Source organism: Amaranthus tricolor, chromosome 6 (genome assembly GCF_026212465.1).
Source record: "Amaranthus tricolor cultivar Red isolate AtriRed21 chromosome 6, ASM2621246v1, whole genome shotgun sequence".
Classification (NCBI taxonomy): domain Eukaryota; kingdom Viridiplantae; phylum Streptophyta; class Magnoliopsida; order Caryophyllales; family Amaranthaceae; genus Amaranthus; species Amaranthus tricolor.
In genome coordinates, this window is record NC_080052.1 from 19,805,852 (window position 1) to 19,825,726 (window position 19,875).

Here is a 19,875-nt window from a genome sequence, read left to right on the forward strand (position 1 = left end):
CAGAAGCCCGGCAGCCAAAGTAGGCCTAGCAGTTGTAAAGGCAGCTAATGCAGTTGGGTTCATCTGTTTATTATTGGGCTTGTATATGTGTCGGAGACGATCACTGGCGTCATCTGCTAAAGTCTTGCAGCGAATGGGTGTCGTGTTAGTGGCAATCGGGTTCATCTTGGCGATGACAGTTGATCTTCCTGTCAGTTATCTGTTGATCTGCACACTCCTGTTAGGGGTACCTGTTACCGTTGCATTATCAGCTATGTAAATATGTAATGTCCTCCTTAGGTCTCAGGTAAACAGTCCATCACAGTGCATATTGATACTTATTGGGCACTTTTGAGGGGGTAAATAGGGTAGTGCTGGAGATATTGTAAAGTATGTGCCACTGATTAGAGGATCACGGTTTCAGCAAGGGATGTGCTTTGTATACATGGGTTAAATAGTTCATCTCATACATATTATGAGAATATAGACTTTTTAATTTGAGATCGTCATATCGAAATTATTTTTTAGGCAAATTAATGCATTTTCAAGCTATAATAACAGCACATTTTCTAACACTTTGCCTTACTTTTGTGGAGACAAACGTCATTTACGTATCAATAAAATATACTAATGTCATATTGTTATCATTTATTGGGAAACTTTTGATATTTGAGTTAATATTTAAGGAAACAATTTAACTCATTGAAACATGTAATATTTATTGATTGACTATTAGTATACGTGATGATCTATTGAAACACTATATTTTCTTATATAAACCAAAAAAAGAATGTTTTTATTTTAACTTAGATAATAAATCATTATCACATAATGAATAAGCTAACTAATTTGGCTATTTTTTCAACTAAATCCTCCCTCCTATCTATCATGGTTGAAGAATTTTAAATTTTATTTGTCTTAATTATCAATAATTACTATGAGTACATGTTTTAATATTGTTGTATAATATATTATTTATTCGCTTTGATAATGATAATATCATAACAAATACAACGATTTAATAATCAAATTTATATTGTAAATACATTAATTTTATAAAATAATATTATTATTCATATCAATAAATATTTATAGTATCCATATTTTACTTGGGAAATCTATCTAATACTTAATAATGCTATCAAATGATTTGATATAATTAATTGTGATGTGATGTTAATAAGCAAATCATCTAAGTTACTAACTTTAATAATAATGCGCTATTTAATTCACGTTAATTTAATTGATTAACTTTTTAATTGCACAAATTCTTTTGAAAGACCATTTTTATTGGGTCGACCAATTATATTTTTTTAAAATATATTGTAAGTAGGCATTAAGAATAATGTAAGTAGACATTAAGAATGATGTAAGTAAACATTTAAGATATTGAAAGTAGGCATTAAAGATACGATAAGTTGACATTAAGAATAATGTAAGTAGGCATTAAGAATACGGTAAGTAGACATTAATTTTATTGTTTCTTACATGTCATTTTATTTTTTCTTACCTGTCGTTTTATTGTTTACTACCTTTTACGTAGCGTTTTCTTACTCTTTCTATCTTACCACTTTCTTGTTTTTACTTTTTATTTTTACTTTTATTTTCTTTATATGTATTTCTTTATTTATTTACTATCCTTTCTTACATTATTGTTAATGGTCGACGTGTGTTATAAGTTGCAAGCTTTTGGGTAATTACACTCTTTTTGAAGTTTTTTCTTGAGCCGAAGAATTCTTTAACCGCACTCTTCTTTATGGGTATGAGTTCCCGTCTTTCTTCCCTCCCCAAACCCTGACCATAGTTCCTATGAGCGAAATAAACTGGGTATGATGATGAGGAGGAGACATTAATTTTTAATGGGTTAGACTTAAAATGCGTCTTTTAAAGAGACGGTCTCTCAAGAGACTAGCTCTTAAACTTGAGATTTATAGATTTACTGATTATGTTTGGTTTTTACTGATTGTACTTCATTTTTAATTTACTGATCGAGATTAAAGTTTATTGAATGTAAATATTTCTTATTCGATATGATATCGATTCTTCTCAATTTATATAATAATTTTTTTTTTCTTTGGACTGTTTCTAAATTAAACATCATGATGATTAAAACTAAAATCACATTAAGCCAAAAATTCCAATTTGGCCGTCTAAATCATTAAATCGCCCCATATCATTTTACAACGGTCTGGTATGATTTATGACTTTTTCATTCTTATATTTTTGTTCTAATTAATAGAAGTATGTGTTTTTATGCAAATATTGCTCACCTATAATCACCAAATATAATAATTTTTAATTAGTTGATTGTATCTATATATATCATTCAAGTATATATTACTAACTACATTTTGAAATATCTAGGTTAAAAACTATGGTTTTCGGTCATTGTACGGTTTGCGGTATGGGCTGAATTGAAAAATAAAAAATCAGGACAGGATTAGACATTGTAATGTTTTTGTAAAAAAACGGTACGCACCATTTAAATCGTAGACTTGACCAAATACTAAAACTACGATTTAGCCTAGTTGATTGGCGGTTTAAACCAAACTTTATTCGACCCTAGTTAAAACAATTTATTTGTGTTTATGTTACACCCCGAGATTTTAATGACGTAATTATTTAATATTTTAATAGTTTATAAAGATTTTACAATTATATTTAATTATTTTTGAAATTAGTTTTAATAAATTTCTTGCATACATGAATTTAAATGTTAACTTATATACATATATATCAAAAATATAGTTACGATTTCTTAAATAAAGAGGTTCGAATCAAAATGATTATTTTATTAAAATGTGTGAGCCCACGAGGGTGAGTCTCTTAGTTGGGCCTCGTAAGAAAATAAATCGAGATGAAAAATAAATAAATAAATAAATATAATAATAATAATAATAATAATAATCATAATAATAGAAATAAGGAGTATAAAACCGTGAAAACCCTAAACACTCAAGAAAGAGAGCCGTCACTTTCCTTCCTCCCCCATCTCCTTCTTTCTCTCTTCTCTCCTTGCGCCACCAGTGAACAGCTAGGCCGCCACCAGCCGCTGCACGGTCCCACAGAACACCACCAGCAGCAGCACCCTTCCCTCTTTCTTCTCCTTTCTCTTCCCTCTCCCTCGCTACTGAGCAGCCGCCACCCCAGGAGCAGCAGCAGCGGGTAGCCTCCCACAACCACCACAAGCAGCACCCGGTCCTCCTCCTCACTCCCACGTACAGCCCAGCAGCAGGCGGCTATAGTGCGCATCACAGTAGCAGGCGGCTGCGTGTTTGCTTCCCCACTGGCTGCGCGAGCCCTCCTCCACCACCAACACCTTGAGTCACACCACCACCAGAAGAACCACCAACCTCTTGACCCATTTTCTAGTTTCACCCATTGTAAGTCATCTCTCACTTTTCAAATTGATTAATTTACTCATTCTAATTAGAATCTACCATGTTTATGAGTTGTGTGTTGATTGTGTATTAGTCTCATTGAATTCTAGTATGGGTAATAGTTAAAAGAATTATCCTTGAATATGAAATGATTAGGGTTTGGATTTAGAAATGAAATTACAAATGATGTGTGTCTATCCTATATTTTGATGGTGTGATGATTGATTAAATAACCTTAAAAGTTGTTTGAAACTTAATTGATTATTTTTGTTGTGATAATTAGTAATGGTGGTGATTGTAGTGACTATGGAAGTGATCTTAGTTGTTAAATTGGGATAAATAACTGCTAGTTGTTATGGTTTGATTGTTGTGAATTACAAGTATTCTTATTAGGTTGTTATTGAAGTCATAATGCATAATCTTAGTAAGGCCATGAGAATGATATCAACTTATTGTAAAAGGTTGTTAAGTTGCTTGTGGTGATGCTCGATTGTAGTCTCTCTAACTTTGGAGGATGTAGCAAAGAATGTTGCGATCTGACCACTTTAAGAATTGTCCTCATGTCATAGTAGAGTTATATTTAACTTTGTGAGACTTAAGTGTGAATCGTTATAATTCAAAGTTAGTTGGTGTAATGAAGCAGTCGACATAATCCTTTTATTCTTTACCGATGGAAAAACTTGTGTTATTGTTGAATTGACGATTATGCTTGGTGTTGAATGAGATGCGTACGTGCTAAAAGTAATTGAAAACTTGTCGTGAATGGATGATAGTGGTTACTTGATTTCTAGCTGGTATGACAAACTAGTTAAGAGAACTTATAAGTTCTATTCCTAACTTGTATAGGTTCCCAATTTATAAGAGGAAAGTAGACCCTTAGTTGGGTGATTTTTGTAACTTGTGGTCGTGCAGTGATGCTCGCAGGTACGTACACGCAGTAACTAATTATCATATTCATTGTTTCAAAGTATTATCCATATTTCATGATTATATGCATTGCATTAGAATTATAGAACGTCAGAAAGTGAACTATGTTAGCGTATAGTCATAATAGTGATATAGACAAGTAGAATGAAAACATTAGGAGACTATGAGAACAGATTTCTAAATAGTAGAGAACGCACCATGGTTGTGTGTGGTATCAAAGTGATTTCCTACTTATTGAGCCTTGATGTATGATTAGTTGGCGTGACTCAACTGGATTATGTCCGGTAGATTTAATAGTCCCCTAAGTGAGGTTCGACGGGACCACCGTAAGGAGGGTATGAGCATGCTTGGGTCATTAGCCGCTGGGAGGCCAATAACGCCCCTTGACCGAGGTGTTACCATGCAGGCCTTGCAAACCTCAATATGGTGGCCTCTTCACTAGTTTAGTACCCCAGTGTGTTAGTTTTTCCCGAAGGTAGGACCCGAGAGGGTCAGCTGGAGGGGGCATGAGCTCATACTTTGCCATGGGCACCGGGAGGCCGATAACGCCCTTGGCCGTGTCACTATGCCATGAATAGAGAAAGAATCCACTACCCTTGAATATACTTCGAGAGATTAGTAGCTTTAAGGAGAAATTATGAGTAAATAGAGGTGCTTAGACAGATGAGTAGACTCGTTATTGCCATACTAGATCGTTGTCTATAGTTTTGTTCAATGACTCTAATTGTTATAAGTTTATTAATTACTGACGTGTATGTGTTTGTTGTTGTTTGCTCATGACTCTCTATGATGTTCCTGCTATGACACATCTGACTATGGTCATTATGTGGAGCAGCAGGGGGATCATAGCTTGACATGACAGGTATAGGAGCTTCTTTTGTTTTGCATTGGGGGAAGAGCGGAGTACGACCGTAACAATTGTGTACAATTGTCTAATGCTTGTAGCTTTTATATTACTTGTAAAGTTTTCTTTTGGATTGTATAATTTCCTTTGTATGGAGCCATGTGACTCCTTGTATGATCCATAGTTCCGCTGCGTAGTTTTTGAATGTATAGTATTGAGATTACTTCTTAGTATCCGTCAGGTCGATGCGTTAACACTTGGAACCACGATCCTCATTAGAATTGGTGATTTGAGAAGCCGACGATGATTCTTTCCGTCGTGACATATTCTTGAAGACATTAAAGGCCTTAGATTATTATATTGATGTTATCCAATTATATATTCTTGTCACATCCTCAATTTTCAGTAGAGATGTTGCCGAAATTTTAACTCACTCACCTTTTAATTAATCTTTAGTGTTTATTTTAATAATTATTTTTCCTTTTCTTTTTATGTAACACCCGAATTTCCTCCCTTCCTTCACGATTCTGGTTTCGTTTAAGGGGTTGAAAATTCAGGGGTGTTACATATTATTCCACGTAAAAATTATGCTGTCTCTTTCTAAATTTGTGTATAAAACATTTATCAATTTATTGATTGTAGGGTTATAACAAAGAAATATTGATTCAAAATAAAAATGACTAAAAATGTAGTGAAAGCTTACTAAAAATGATAACATGAAATAGAAATAGTTGACAACATTTAAAAAACAGGTTCGGTTGGATTTAGATTTCATTGGGGTTTTAATCAGCTTTTTTGATATATTTTGGTTGGAATATTTTTATTCACATGCCAAAATTTATTTATAGGTTATTAGTTATCGCCAATTAATTTTCAATTGAATTTAAGGTCAAATAAAAAAGAAATAGGTCTAAGTGCCAACTTTCACATTTAGAGTTTATAAAATTATAGTGGCAAATGTGTATAAAGATTTTACCCATAGTTTAAAAAGGCATAAGATGTTTAAGAAGCTAAAAGAGGTTCTACTATGAATAAAGAATCATTTTGATGATTAAACAAAAAGAAATACACACTTTGACATATGCAAGTGAAACATACCATTCAAAAAGATTGTATAATTTCAGGGAGAAATGCATTATACAATAAAATGTAGCTTTCATTCATTGCTGCTCTATTCACCATAAATTTTTACTCAATACTTTCTACCAAAAAAAAGATTCGTAAAATACACAACAAGCATCGATAATGTGAGATACGAAAATAAAAATTTAGAAACGAGTTTTACGTTTACGGGCTGTGTATTTTGTATCTGCAGGTACTGTGGCACCCTTTCTTCTCATCTGTTCTTTTTTCCGAATAACCCAATCTTTTCCTTTAGTTTTCTTGTCCAGCCTCTGCTTTTTTCTGGGTCTATGTCTGTCTGAAACAGAAACCTATACGCCAGCAACGTAATTTTCATGGGGCAAGTGAATACAACATTTCATTATATCATGCCAATAATTGGCTGTCACCTAGGATATTTTTCAAAGTCGTAAGTACCAACCTTACCTTACCCTTGTAATAACAAAGAGATTGTTTTCGAATGACTCTTAAAATATATGTAGCAAATTCAATAAAACAAAGAGAGTTATAAATGGTTGTGGAACATGAAAGCAATAAGGACACAGTATTCAGGCTCATATTTAAACTGACCGTTTTATTTTCTTCGTCTCCACTACTTTCATCATCGGAGCAAAACTCTCCATCTTCACCTTTAGCTTTAGGAACGGCTGCACTCAAGGATGGTGGACCACAAGTGAGGACGAGGTATTCTTTTCGACTTTTTGTACTGCAATGTAGTGATAATAATAAGAATCTATATTAGCTTCTAAAGAGTATCATTCAAAGACAGATTCTCAGCTACTACTTGACCACGTGAATGATCAAGAGCTATTCAAAATTTTGTCCAATCGACTATTACAAAGATTTGCAGAAAATAAACTATAAATACAAGTATGATCTTTGTAGTGCCTCCTTTGTGTTGTATGGCAATGGACTCTTCCCTTGAATGAACCACGAAATGGATAACACCGCAGAAAAGATTAGTTTGCAACGGTAACGTCACTCGGAAATCTTGATATAGATTGAAGGCGACTACAAGCTTTCCTATTGTGATATTTCCCCCACAAAGGTACTTAGGTTATGACAATGGAAATTCACAATGAGATACAATCAATCACTCCAACTGATTAATACAAACCGATTGAACTAAATGATTACGTGTTTATTAAGAAACTAAAATCAGAAAACTATAAAAGAGTTTCAAGAGTTTATAACTAAATGATCAAGATGTGTTTGATCTCCATGCACTCACTCCTATTTATTGATTTATGATTATCAATAATAACTGATGATTATCAATAATAACTGATAATTATCAGTTAATAATCACGTAAGACATTCGTTTATAACACAATGCTCCATGAAACAAAATTTCGCATCACGAACAGATGCACTGTTCCAAGGTGCTCGAACGAGCACATGCCAAAATCACTTCCAAAAACTTTCTGACGCGAAAATCTCAAGGTGCTTGAACAAGCACATAAGGTGCTCGAACGAGCAAATCATCAAAACATCAAAAAGAAGGTTTTGGAACACTCTACCTGACCAAACAGGACATGCTCAAACAAGCATCACCTTGCTCGAACGAGCACATGGTTGAGCAGCTCAGATTTTGTTCTCGTTGTTACGCTTTTGCTAGTTTATGCTTTAAGCCTTTGGATAATGTACTACATGCTCGAAATACTCAACATGGACTAGATTTATTTGTTCTCAAATCACCCACGAAGATAGCTACATGCCTACTACGATAAATTGTCTCTCAGGTGAACAAAAAAATTATGCAGAAGATAAAGTTTACCTATGGGGATAGTCAACTACAACACCACCAGCAAATCCAGCACGCATTGCAAATCCTAGGATAAGTTCACGCTGAGCCACGTTTTGGGGATAAACCTGAAGTACTGCTCTAGCCCCTCTTGCGAGGCACCTATATAATGATCCAAAGAATGCCCTGCAGCCAATGCGACATTTATTTGGTCACAAAATGTGCAGCGAATCACCATAGTATTGTTTACACAACTCCATGGAGGAGAGAGTTTACAAAAGATCCCCCTCGGTAGATAAATGAGAACAAAAGGAGGTAGAATAAATGAAGAGAACTTCTTCAACTTTTTCAATCAAGCATAAAGGTTAACACACTGAATGACTGAACACTCAAAACCGCAGAACAAAATAAGCAATTGGAAATGACATTGTAATATAAAACAACCCTTACTTCAGTCTTAAACGGGGCTCGTGGGAGGACTTATCTGCGTTGCATAACCACTGTTTGATCAAAATAAAACAGACAAGTGATAAACACTACTGTAAAAGGATTTGAGATAAAAACAAGGAAATCTAACGACCAATAAACATATTAATAAAAGATATAAATTTAAATCTTTATTGCAATGAATTTAACTACAGTGAAATGATTGACTAAGTCGCTATCTCATGAAAGGATGGTCAACATTTTGTGCCACATCAATCTCAATTTCCACTAACGCCTTTTCTTTTCATCTACTAAAAATTTTTGCACAGAAAATAGATCATACAAAAGCTACCAAGTTTAACTAATAATAAGTTCAGAACAGGGAAGTTCATATAAAAAGTTTTAATGAGAAAACAACAAAGGTTAAGCATGTAAATGATCATTTGATTGATGAGCAGGCACAAGTTTCAATTATATAGATGATCCAAATCGTTCATCAAGGGTGATTTCTCCTCATAATGGAGAACAAAACCTAATATTTGGGAATACAAGGCTTTATAAGAATGAGACAGTGAGTCATACACGTAGTGAGAAACCTTATTCTCCAATCAACATCACTTCAATAACTGATAAGTGCAATTATTTGCACTTATGGCTATCATTTTTATGCTCCTTTTTGGGTATTTGTTGTTTCAAGGTCGTTTTTAGCTTATTTGCCCCAATTGGTGTCCCATGACCAATTTGTGGGAAAAGAAGTTAATCATGACAAATTTGATTTATTTTGTGGATTTTATGGCTAATCTTGTATACAGGACATAAAGAAAGAATCAAGCTCTTGAAATTATCGAACCTTGTGAAGTGAAGATCCAAAGATTAAGTTTTGCAAGCAAAATTGTCTCAGAGTATAGGAGCCGAGTCGGCTGAGGTGAAGGTTTTTTCCTCGGCGACTCGGCGTTGAAGAAAGAGATCAACAAATTTTCCAGAGATAAAAACCGAGTCGGCTGTGAGGGGTTTGTCATGACCGCCGACTCGGCGGTTGGTTCTGACTTTTTCATTTTTCCAGAAAAGAACGCCGACTCGGCGTAAGGGTGGAAAAGGGTACCGCTAACTCGGTGGTGAAGACTACCAAATTTCCCACTTTTCCAGAAGATAAAGGCGACTCGGCTGTGTTCATATATTCATGACCGCTAACTCGGCGAAGATCAAAATTGGCAGCACGTGACTTTAGCGGCGGTTTTTCATTAAGCCTTAGGTTAATTTCCTCTTAGTGATATAAATAGACCCTTAATTGCTGATTAGGGTTTCTCTCCTCTTCCCTCTATCTTAAACTACTTTTACTCTAATTTGTAAGTTTTGCTCTTTAATTCTTCTTTAGTTTAGCTTTTTCATGAAGTTTGTCATTAATCTTTCTTCAAGGATTGTAAGTTTCTTTTAGTCTTTTAATTTCCTTTGCATTTTAATTCCTAGTATTAATTTTAATCCTTCATTAGTGAATCTTAATTGTTTTACATTAATCATCCTTCAATAAAAACTAGTTTTGTTCTTCATTTATTGCTCTTTTATTCAATTGTTGTGTTTTCTAGCATTTAATTATTGCTTCTCTTGAAATTATTATTATTTTCATATTTATTCATGTCTAGTATCATCCTAGGGTTTATGTTTATTGTTTTCACCATAAATAGTGAGTTTCTAGGATTAGGGTTTGAACCTAAAAGTCAAGTATGATTTAATGATTGAAAGTGTCTATAAAATTAGGATTAAAGTGGTTAAATTGTGCTAATAACCCTAAATTAAATATATTTTGTTGGACTAGTCAATAGAACTAGCGTGTGAGATTAGGATCGACTTAGCTTTAGTGTATATTATAGTTAAATTCTTATTAATTCATTCAATAAAACTAGCGTGTGAGAATTGAATTAGTAGGCTCTCAATCTAATAGTTAATCAACAGAGCGAGAGTCTGAGATTAACAAGATCATATTTGACCACGTAATTAATCCGACATTTCATAGACACTAATGAGAATTTGATCATACGAGACTTTAGGGGATTCCCAACACCCTAGATTTCTTCATCGTATAGTTTTAATCCATATTTCTTATTGCATTTGTAGTTTGATAGCTAAACAACCAACCAAACATTTTTTCTCCTTGAGCAATATAATTAGTAGAAATTAGCAAGCTTCTTGTCTTAGCTTCCTTGTGTTCGACCCGCGACTACACGTACACCGTGCGCTTGCGGTTAAATAAAATTTGCACATCAATAACATATCGTAGGATCTTTCAGAAAATAATATAAATAGAAAAAAAAAAAGCTGAAAAATAACCTGGACGGCAGAGATACTAATTGCACCATCAATAACTCCAGGACGAAGACCAAGCCCCTAGAGAAATTAAATATATAAACATATAAGTTCGCTCACACAATTTAAAGGAAATGTTTGGATCAATATTGTATTGAGTTATATAGAAGGTCAGGTTACACTTATCCAACAAAGAAATTAACTTGACAAAAGTATAATGTAAGCAATCCTTATCAACTACCAGTTCTAGTCAATTTGACAATTCTACCAAAAATATAACAGCCTAACACAAAATATCATGCACCTCACCATACCAGAAGTTCCAGTTTAGTTGACATAATTGTTGAAAATCCTAAGCTTTGAACCTAAAGTGTTTTCTCTAAAAGAATAAATTGCTTCCTAACTATATATCACAAAGCTACCTGACCCATGTCTGCAAGAAGAAGATCACCCTCAGCCTCTCGCTCCAGAGCAACATCTGGCATAGCAGAAAAGAGAGAAAAAGAACGGTTAAAGCATCAATTTCTACTGCAAATATTAACAAAAACGAAAAGACAAAAAGATGAATTTGAGATACCCAGCATTGCTTGGGAAATATCTAAACCAATCCAATTATGCCCATTCTCAGACAATGTCTCTCCACTGAGCCCAGATCCACAACCTAGAAAGAGAAACAAAAGAAATGTTATTCCTCTTGAGCCACACCTCTGCACTCCAACATGCATACATTATAAAAAGACACTTCCGATTTAGATTCCTTATGGTAATATATAGAGGCATCAATACATTGTAGATCGAACGCTTTCAACAGATTATCATGAAGCTAGTACAAACTATTAAAATACACCCCAACAAATGAAACAATAAAATTAAAATCACTCTTGTTCAAGATAAACAAATGTATCCTATAATTGAAGCAACATCCTCTTGGAGATCTAGAAATCCCATCATAAACCAAATAGAAAGAACAAAGATAATGTGTACAACAACACTCACTGTCTGCATTTTGTTTCTGCTAAGAAAGGAAACTCCTCTTCACTCTTAGTACATGATACAAGTTGCACTAGTAAAACCAATAAATAACATTAAATTATACATGTCATTCTTCCATCTTCCATTTATAAGTTGTGATTACTTTGAAAGAAAAAATCACAAACAAAGATGAATAAAGAAAAATGAAAGCTATTCTACCAATGTCAAGGAGCAATCTAGGAACTCCATCATCAGGCAAGGCAAGCAACTCCAGTGCTCTTTCAGATAATTTCGCCTGCAAATCATATCCCGAAAATATATCATCAGTGATTTGTCTGATGAAACACCATTACATAGTTTCTTAAACATCAAACAATACGATATATTCAAGTCCAAAGAAACAAATAAAGCAAAGTTTATCTATAGTCCATTGCTATCACAAATTTCCCAAAAGGCATAACAAACTATTCAATAGCAACTTTTGCAGTGTATTTTCAAAGCATTTTTTTTAAATAGTTCGGCCCTGAAAAATCTTCAGTCATATATTGTTAGTATTACTTCATATTTTTCCGGCCCCATTGACTTTTATTTTCTGACTTTGCCCTTAAATTAATCACATTCACCCCTTCTTTTACTTTTCCTTCACTCCAAGATCGGCTTTGTTATATTACTAACCACTTCATGCTCTAGTTCTAGGATGTGATGAAGTTTAACTTGTTGTCACTCACCTACCACAACTCTACTCCTTTATGGAAGTTAAAAGTGAAAATCACCCCAGAAAGACCATGATTCAAATCATATTATTAATTTAATCCTCAAAAATAAGTTTTCCTTGAATTCATGAGTCAAAATCATCATACAACATTACAACCTTTAAAGCTTGTAAATTTCTTAAGAAAAACAAACAAATACAAACAGTAAAAGTCAAATTCACCCCACAAAGACAATGATTTAAAAAGTGTAATCAATCTCAAAAATTTATTTTCCTTGAATATAAGATTCAAAAATCATCATACAAACCCTTCCAAGCTTGTAAATTTTTTCTTTATCAAAACAACAAATAAAAATTCACAACAACAAAGCATTTATGACATTTTCAAACCAAAAAACCACATCACCAAGTGAACGATTCCTATTCCTCTAAGTTTCCATTTTTTTTCTGTCATGAAATTGGTTGGGCACATATTTAAAACTCAAAATCAACACGAAAGAACAAATGGGTTTTCGAAATATGGGAAATAAATTGCACAAAAAAACTTTAAATAAAATTAGTAATACAATCATAGAACTAGATGATGCAATCGAAGGAGAGAGAAAAAGATAGGAAAAGGGGAAACCTGAATGTCGATGATACGAGAAGAGGAAGTGTATTTACGAGCTTCAGTTTGATCATAGAAGATCTCTGGTGGTGCTAACAGCTCCGGCCTTGACGCCATCTTTGTGTGCGGAGCTTCGCTAATGGATAGCACAGGCTTTTCTGGGGTTTTGGGTTTTGCCTTCCTTCACCTCCTTTTCCTTTTTTTTTGTTTTGTTTTTTTTTTCTGTGTTAGGTTAAGGAAAGTCATGGCAGAGGACTCGATAGTCAGGGCTGTTCGATTGGCTCAGCCCCCATTTTAAACTCTTAACTATTCGTTTTTAAAAGGGTTTTGTAAGAAAAATTGAAAAAAATAAGATAATTTAATAACTTTGTTCAAGGTGTTCGATTGGCTTAGCCCCTATTTTAAACTCTTATTTGGTTCGTTTTTAAAAGGGTTTTGTAAGAAAAATTGAAAAAAAATAAGATGATTTAATAACTTTGTTCAAAAATAAGTTTCGTTTAAATTTTTTTTCCAAAATAAGCGTCTTTGGCTCCAAAGCTAGGTTTAGTGTATACTCGCTCTTACTAACAGCGAATTAAAACAAATGGTCAAAATTTTAGTCAAGCCCCAAGTCGCTATTAGTAATAGCGAGATTAAGGTTGACTGGTCAAACCTTAATATCGCTGTTACTAACAGTCTCCTTCCTCATTTCACTTTACTTCGTTTGAGAGCCCTAATAACCCACGAAAATCTCCCACTTCTTTCCACCATTAAAATCAACTTCAATCCTTTCAATTAATTTCATCAAATTTCAACTTTGTACTACTAATTAGTTCTGTCATTTTACTACATTCACCTCAGGCAATAATTTTTTTTTTTCTTTTTTCGAAAATTTAGGATTTATATTTCTTCATGAAGTTTCAATTAAATGCAGGTTCATAAACTTGCAAATTACTACTCCTTGGTGATTGACAGCTTATTAAGGTACATTTTATTATAAATTTTTTAGTTCTTTTTGTTTTTAAAAAGTATGTCATTTGTAGTGGTCATTTATATTTAAACTCTATAAATGTGTCAAATGTACTTGTTATTTGTCATGATTTTCATAATGTGGTAGTTTGTTCATGAATTTAATGTAGAAAATGTTTGAATTTAATGTAGAGAATATTTGTATGTAAACCCTAATTTTGAACGATGGACTTGCTTTCTTATGAACTTGATGGTGATGTTGATTTTGTATGTATTGTTGTAGAAATGGCTTCATTTCGTGTGACTTTCGTATGTTTTTGGAATGGTTCAATTCGATCAAGTAGTAGCAATGTTAAGTATGTTGAGGGAAGACGTAAACTATTTGCATGCAACTCAAACATGGACTTGAATAAATTTAAACATGTTATATGCTCTAAGATTGGCATTGACACTACAAGAAGTATTATTAATGTAAGTTTTAAATACAATATGAGTGGAGAATTGTTAGCTCTTCCGGTTGAGGATGAGGAGGCTATAGATGCAATATGGGAGTATTCAAAGTCTACTTCTATTCCTTCTTTAGAGTTATATGTAGAAGAGGTACCCCTAGGGAATCAAGATGTCAATGTTGTAGAAACAAATGCATTCCTGAATGTAACTTCTTCTGCTTCTTTTCCTACGCCCTTCTCTACCCAAGAAACCCAAAATCCCGTTATACCATCTTCTTCTTCTCCTTCTAATGAACCCAATCAACTTCAAATTCAAGTCTCAAATGATGATACTTTTAACTTAGAAGATACAAATGAGCCTTGGGATGATGTTAATAGTGAGAGTAATGAATTCGGTGAAGCTCCTTCTGAGGACAATGTGGGTGTTGATGAGGAGGCTCTAGCTAATGACATGACCTTAGGCAACATTCTAACAATCGTTGCTCCTACACCTTATGCACTAGTTCCCCCTTTAGATGAACACGTTGAGGACAACTCTTGGAGGTCTTGGGCATGTGATACAACCTACACCAATGAAGGAGAGTTTCAAAAGGGTATGATGTTTGATAACAAGGATGCCATGTTGGACGCTGTTAGATTGTATCATATTCGTAGGAACGTTGAGTACCGAACTGAGGCTTCAAATCAAACCGTGCTTACCTTGGAGTGTAAGAGAGGGTGTGCTTGGAGGCTAAGGGCTAGGAAGAGCTCCCATTCACCTTCATGGGAGATTGTTACATATAAAGGGAAGTATGGGGGTTGTGTATTAAGTACTGAAAATGTGTCAGCTGGACACATTCATTTGACATCTTCCGTGATTAACAATACTATTAGAAATTGTGTTGCTGAAGACCCATCAATTAAGGTATCTGTGGTGCGACAAATGGTGAAAGACCAATTTGGTGTCGAAGTGACCTATAAGCGGGCATGGTGTGCTAAACAGCAAGCCCTTCTCTCTATCTATGGGACATGGGAAGACTCTTATCCTCTCTTTCCTCGCTTCTTGAAAGCAATGCAAGTTTCTAACCCCGGGACTGTAGTTGAGTGGTTCTTTAAGGAAGATAATGATGTTGGTGTGTACGTCTGTCCTAGTATTAAAACTTTCTAACATGTGTTCTGGGCTTTTAAAACTAGTATTGAGGGGTTCAAATATTGCAAACCCCTTATTACCATTGACGGAACACACTTGTACGGTACGTATTGCCATACATTATTGATTGCGATTGGTCAAGATGGGAACAAGGGAATCTTCCCGCTTGCCTTTGCTTTGGTAGAGAAGGAATGCATAGCTGCGTGGTCTTAGTTTATGGCGTGTCTTCGTAAGCATGTGATGCATAGTCCAGGTTTATGTGTTATTTCTGATAGACATGCGGGCATTCTAGCAACCATGGAGGAGCCAGAATGGCAACCTCCAAACGCCCATCATAGGTTTTGCTTGCGGCATTTGTTAAGTAACTCCAACCGTCAAATGAGTAATGTGAAGCTGAAGAAGATGTATGGTAGGACTGCAGAGCAAAGACAACTACATAAGATCATCGAGGGATTGAAGGCTACTGGTGTTGCCAAACGAGAAGCTCTTTTTTGGATTGATCAAGTTGGTGATATGTGTAAATGGTCAATATGTCATGATGGAGGTTATAGGTATGGTGTTACTAATACCAACTTAGCTGAAGTATTCAATAACGTGATGAAGGGTGTACTTTTCTTGCCTATAACTACACTTGTGGAGTTCACCTTCTACCGTGTTAATGATTATTTTGTTAAAAGACGCGAGAATGCAAATGCATGGCTAATTGGGGGAAGTAAGTACACTTTACACGCCACAAGAATTATCACCCGTAACACTAAGAAGGCAAACTTCCATGAGATCGTCGCATTTGACTACAGACGAGGCCTTTTTCAAGTTAAGACTGGACGTGGTAGTGGAGGATCTGCCAAGGGTGGTAAAATACAAAGTGTGGATTTGAGAGAGAGGAAATGCACTTGTAACAAACCCACCATATATCACTTACCTTATTCTCATGTTCTTGTCGTTTGTATTAAAAGACACTTATCGTATGAGCGTTTTGTGGACTCCTACTACACTACCCAGAGCTATGTTAATACATATGAATCCATATTCATGCCGTTGATTGATAAGAGGTCATGGCCTCAATACACCGGTGTTGAGGTGATACACGATCCAGATCACATTCGTGGACTAGGAAGACCTAAGTCAAGGAGGATCAGCAACGAGATGGACGAAGGATCAAGGAGACACAACGTCTGTCGACGGTGTGGTAGTGAAGGTCACAACACTAGAACTTGCACGTCAAGGTAAACAGTATTTGTATTTAAGAATAGAAACATAAAGACTATGGAAACAAATAAATAACATAAGTAAAAAAATTGAGTATTTCTTAAGTCTTTTACGTATAATCATAACTACAAGTAAGTTATTGTTGAATTACAGTAGAGATGGATCCAAAAGCTCTAGGCCCTCGCGACCCTAGTGTGCTGACGATGCAGGCGGATCACAAGAGTAGTGTACTATGGGATGTCCAGGTTAGTCAACTTAGTATTTTGAATGTATATGCCTTAATACTTTAATTTTATGCTAATATAATCTTTGCGTTCAAGTGTCCAACACAGAGACCATATACACCAGGCATCTGGACTCTGCTCCATGGCAGATTGACGCACGGATCATCCCCTACATTCAGCGAGCGAGGTTGTACGACTTTCACCTCATAATTGGTACAACTGTACAAGTATAGAGCAAATAGAGATGGCAAAAGAATTTTTGTCATCGTCCTTTTCTATGAAGGACCTGCGAAAGGTTGACTTTATCTTAGGCATTAAGATAATAAAACATAATGGAGGTCTTATGTTAAATCAATCTAATTATATTGAGAAGATTCTCAAACGATTTAAAATGTTTGAGAAAGCTCCTGTTGTCACTCCCATAGATCCGTGTGAGAAGTGATGCTATTTCTCAATTGGAATATTCAAAACTCATTGGATCTTTGATGTATGCAATGACCTGTATAAGGCCAGATATAGCTTTTGTAGTGGGAAAGTTGAGTAGATTTACTCAAAATTCGGGTCCTTCCCATTGGAAAGCTGTGAGAAGAGTTTTTAGTTACTTGAAAGGAACATTGGATTATGGTTTATGTTATCATAGAGATCCTCCGATTTTGGAAGGATATTCTGATGCAACTTTGGCATCCAATAAAGAGGATAATTCTTCTACAAGTGGATGGGTGTTTGTGTTTGGGGGAGGTGCCATATCATGGGCTTCTAAGAAATAAACATGTGTTGCAAATTCTACGATGTGTTATGAGTATAACAGACTCAAAATTCTTAATTTTAATCTTCCGATTAATTATTTCGAATTTTCAATTCAAATCTCTAATCTTTTGATTATCCATTTCAAACTATCTTTTATTCTTAAATCTTTTCCGATTTTGTAATTTCTTTCAAATATTAAACTTTAACATAGTATTTTGTATAAAATCTTTTTATAAGCACTAAAATATTATTTTATTATTTTATAGTACGAAAAGTAAAATTTTGTTATTATATTCACGGTTTTGTAAAACGTTACTTTTTAACTTTCTTCCTTAAACTAACATTACTACTTATTATTTTAACCTTATAATTTTGATATAATTATTTTATACATAAAAATGAGTCGTAATTTTATTATTAACATTAAGTATTGTTTAAGCAAAATTTTAAATAAACTACATATTTTCATGATCAAATTTACCCATTATTTTAAAGTATATTCACTTGTACATACTAGAACAAAATTTTGATGAACCAAAATCCTTTCTATGGTAACCCATGATGTTCATCACTTACACAAGCTATCACCATTTCCTTACACAAGCTAACCTTCTTCTACACTCCAAACTCTTACACATTCACTTACTTACTCCAACTCTTACATATTCACTTACACACTCTAAAGCACTTACACAAGTTAACCTTAGCTTCTTCTATACCCCTAACACTCTTTTTCATACAATCTAATGAACTACAAAGTTGCCCAAACCCATTATAAATACCCCCTTAGCCATGAGATCACTTACACCACCATCATCAAATCTTTCTAACATTCTTTCTTATATTTTCATTTCATTAAAATCTTACTACATTAATACCTTTATTAATTGAAAAAATTAAAGAACATGGAGCTTAGAACACTCTTTATTTAGCTTAAACCATCATCATTATTTTAGGAGTTGGGATTAATTATCTTTGGAGCATTATTATCTATCTTGGAGGATCTTATTTCTTATTATTTTCCTAATTAGTACTTAGTACTAATCCTTGGTGTTAGTATGGTATAACTTCTTACCCTGCTTTTTTTGTGGAATTTTACATTATATTTACTTTATAATATGCAAAGTATGAAATATGTTGATATATTTTAGTGGAATTTAGTTTAATGAAATTATGATCAAGATTATATTAAGTATGTGTATGCTAAAAGTATTTTTAGTATGTTAATTTAATAATCTTTGGACAAGTTTAGGAAGTTGAGTGCAAAATTATATTTTAGTGATATTAAGCATGATTTATGTTATAAACTAGTGCTAGTATATTTATGAGTTATGTGTTACATTATGTTACATTAGAAATGTTATTATATTTAAGAATTTAATTTATGTTAGAATTTTGTATTAATATGTTTATGTTAGCCTTCAAACTAGTTTATAAGGTAGTAAGTTATTTTATGAACATATTTTACTAAGTATGATTATATTAAGAATATTGTTATTATACTTTATTCTGAGATTTAAGTTTATCCTTAAAGTTATAGTAAATTTTTAAGTTATTGTGTAAAGTTTTTATTTTTTTTAGTAGTTATGTTAATTATTTAAATCTTGAATTTACTATAATAAATTAAATGAAGTTGTTTTGTTAGTGAAAAAGGCCCCAAAATACTCATAGGCCATTCGACCATTATCATATTAAAAAGAAAAAGAGTTTGATTTATTTTTTATATTATTATAAGCTATTTTGTGATAATATTAAAATAAATTCTTAAAAGTTATTTTTGAGAAAGCTTTATAAGTTATTAAATATTAAAGTGATTTTCTTGAATATATAAGATTTCATAATTAAAAAAAAAATAACTTTTGTGACATTTAATTACTATTTAGTAAAAAATAATATTTTATCTGCTAACTAGTTGACCAAAATTTATTTAAAAAGATGTAAAAGTATTTTAAGTAAACTTGTTCTTAAACTATGTGTGAAATATTAATTTTTGTGAAATTATAAGTTTTATTTGTTTTATAACTAGAATGTTGATTTTGCGAATCTCATAAGTTTACTTGTTTTTCCAAACTTGAAATAATTATTTTTTTGGTAAACTTGTTGAAGTTTGAAAACTTATCCAAAGGTTGCAGTTTAACTTGAATTTTAATTAGAA

At 33.5% G+C, this 19,875-nt stretch overlaps 2 protein-coding genes and 1 long non-coding RNA gene across 6 annotated transcripts in view; 1 reads left to right on the forward strand and 2 right to left on the reverse strand.

The window, feature by feature from the left end:
- Positions 1-19,875, reverse strand: part of LOC130814806 (oxysterol-binding protein-related protein 4B-like) — a 988,965-nt gene that overhangs the window by 806,320 nt on the left and 162,770 nt on the right. The gene's annotated exons all lie outside the window — the stretch shown is intronic.
- Positions 2,922-6,082, forward strand: LOC130814826 (uncharacterized). The gene is made up of 3 exons (XR_009042493.1): positions 2,922-3,362; positions 4,206-4,283; positions 5,122-6,082. It is a non-coding gene; the product is annotated as an uncharacterized LOC130814826 (long non-coding RNA).
- Positions 6,211-13,288, reverse strand: LOC130814816 (18S rRNA (guanine-N(7))-methyltransferase RID2-like). Of its 3 annotated transcripts, none has more exons than XM_057681034.1 (9): positions 13,033-13,288; positions 11,915-11,990; positions 11,301-11,384; positions 11,146-11,201; positions 10,748-10,804; positions 8,447-8,496; positions 8,030-8,182; positions 6,823-6,958; positions 6,211-6,563 (listed from the first exon to the last, which is right to left on the reverse strand). In XM_057681034.1, exons 1-9 carry the CDS (start codon positions 13,129-13,131, stop codon positions 6,399-6,401), a joined length of 876 nt encoding a protein of 291 aa, XP_057537017.1. In that variant the 5' UTR covers positions 13,132-13,288; the 3' UTR covers positions 6,211-6,398. The 3 variants fall into 3 exon arrangements, with proteins under 3 accessions (XP_057537017.1, XP_057537018.1, XP_057537016.1); XM_057681035.1 differs by having other exon boundaries at positions 6,211-6,641; XM_057681033.1 differs by having other exon boundaries at positions 6,211-6,958.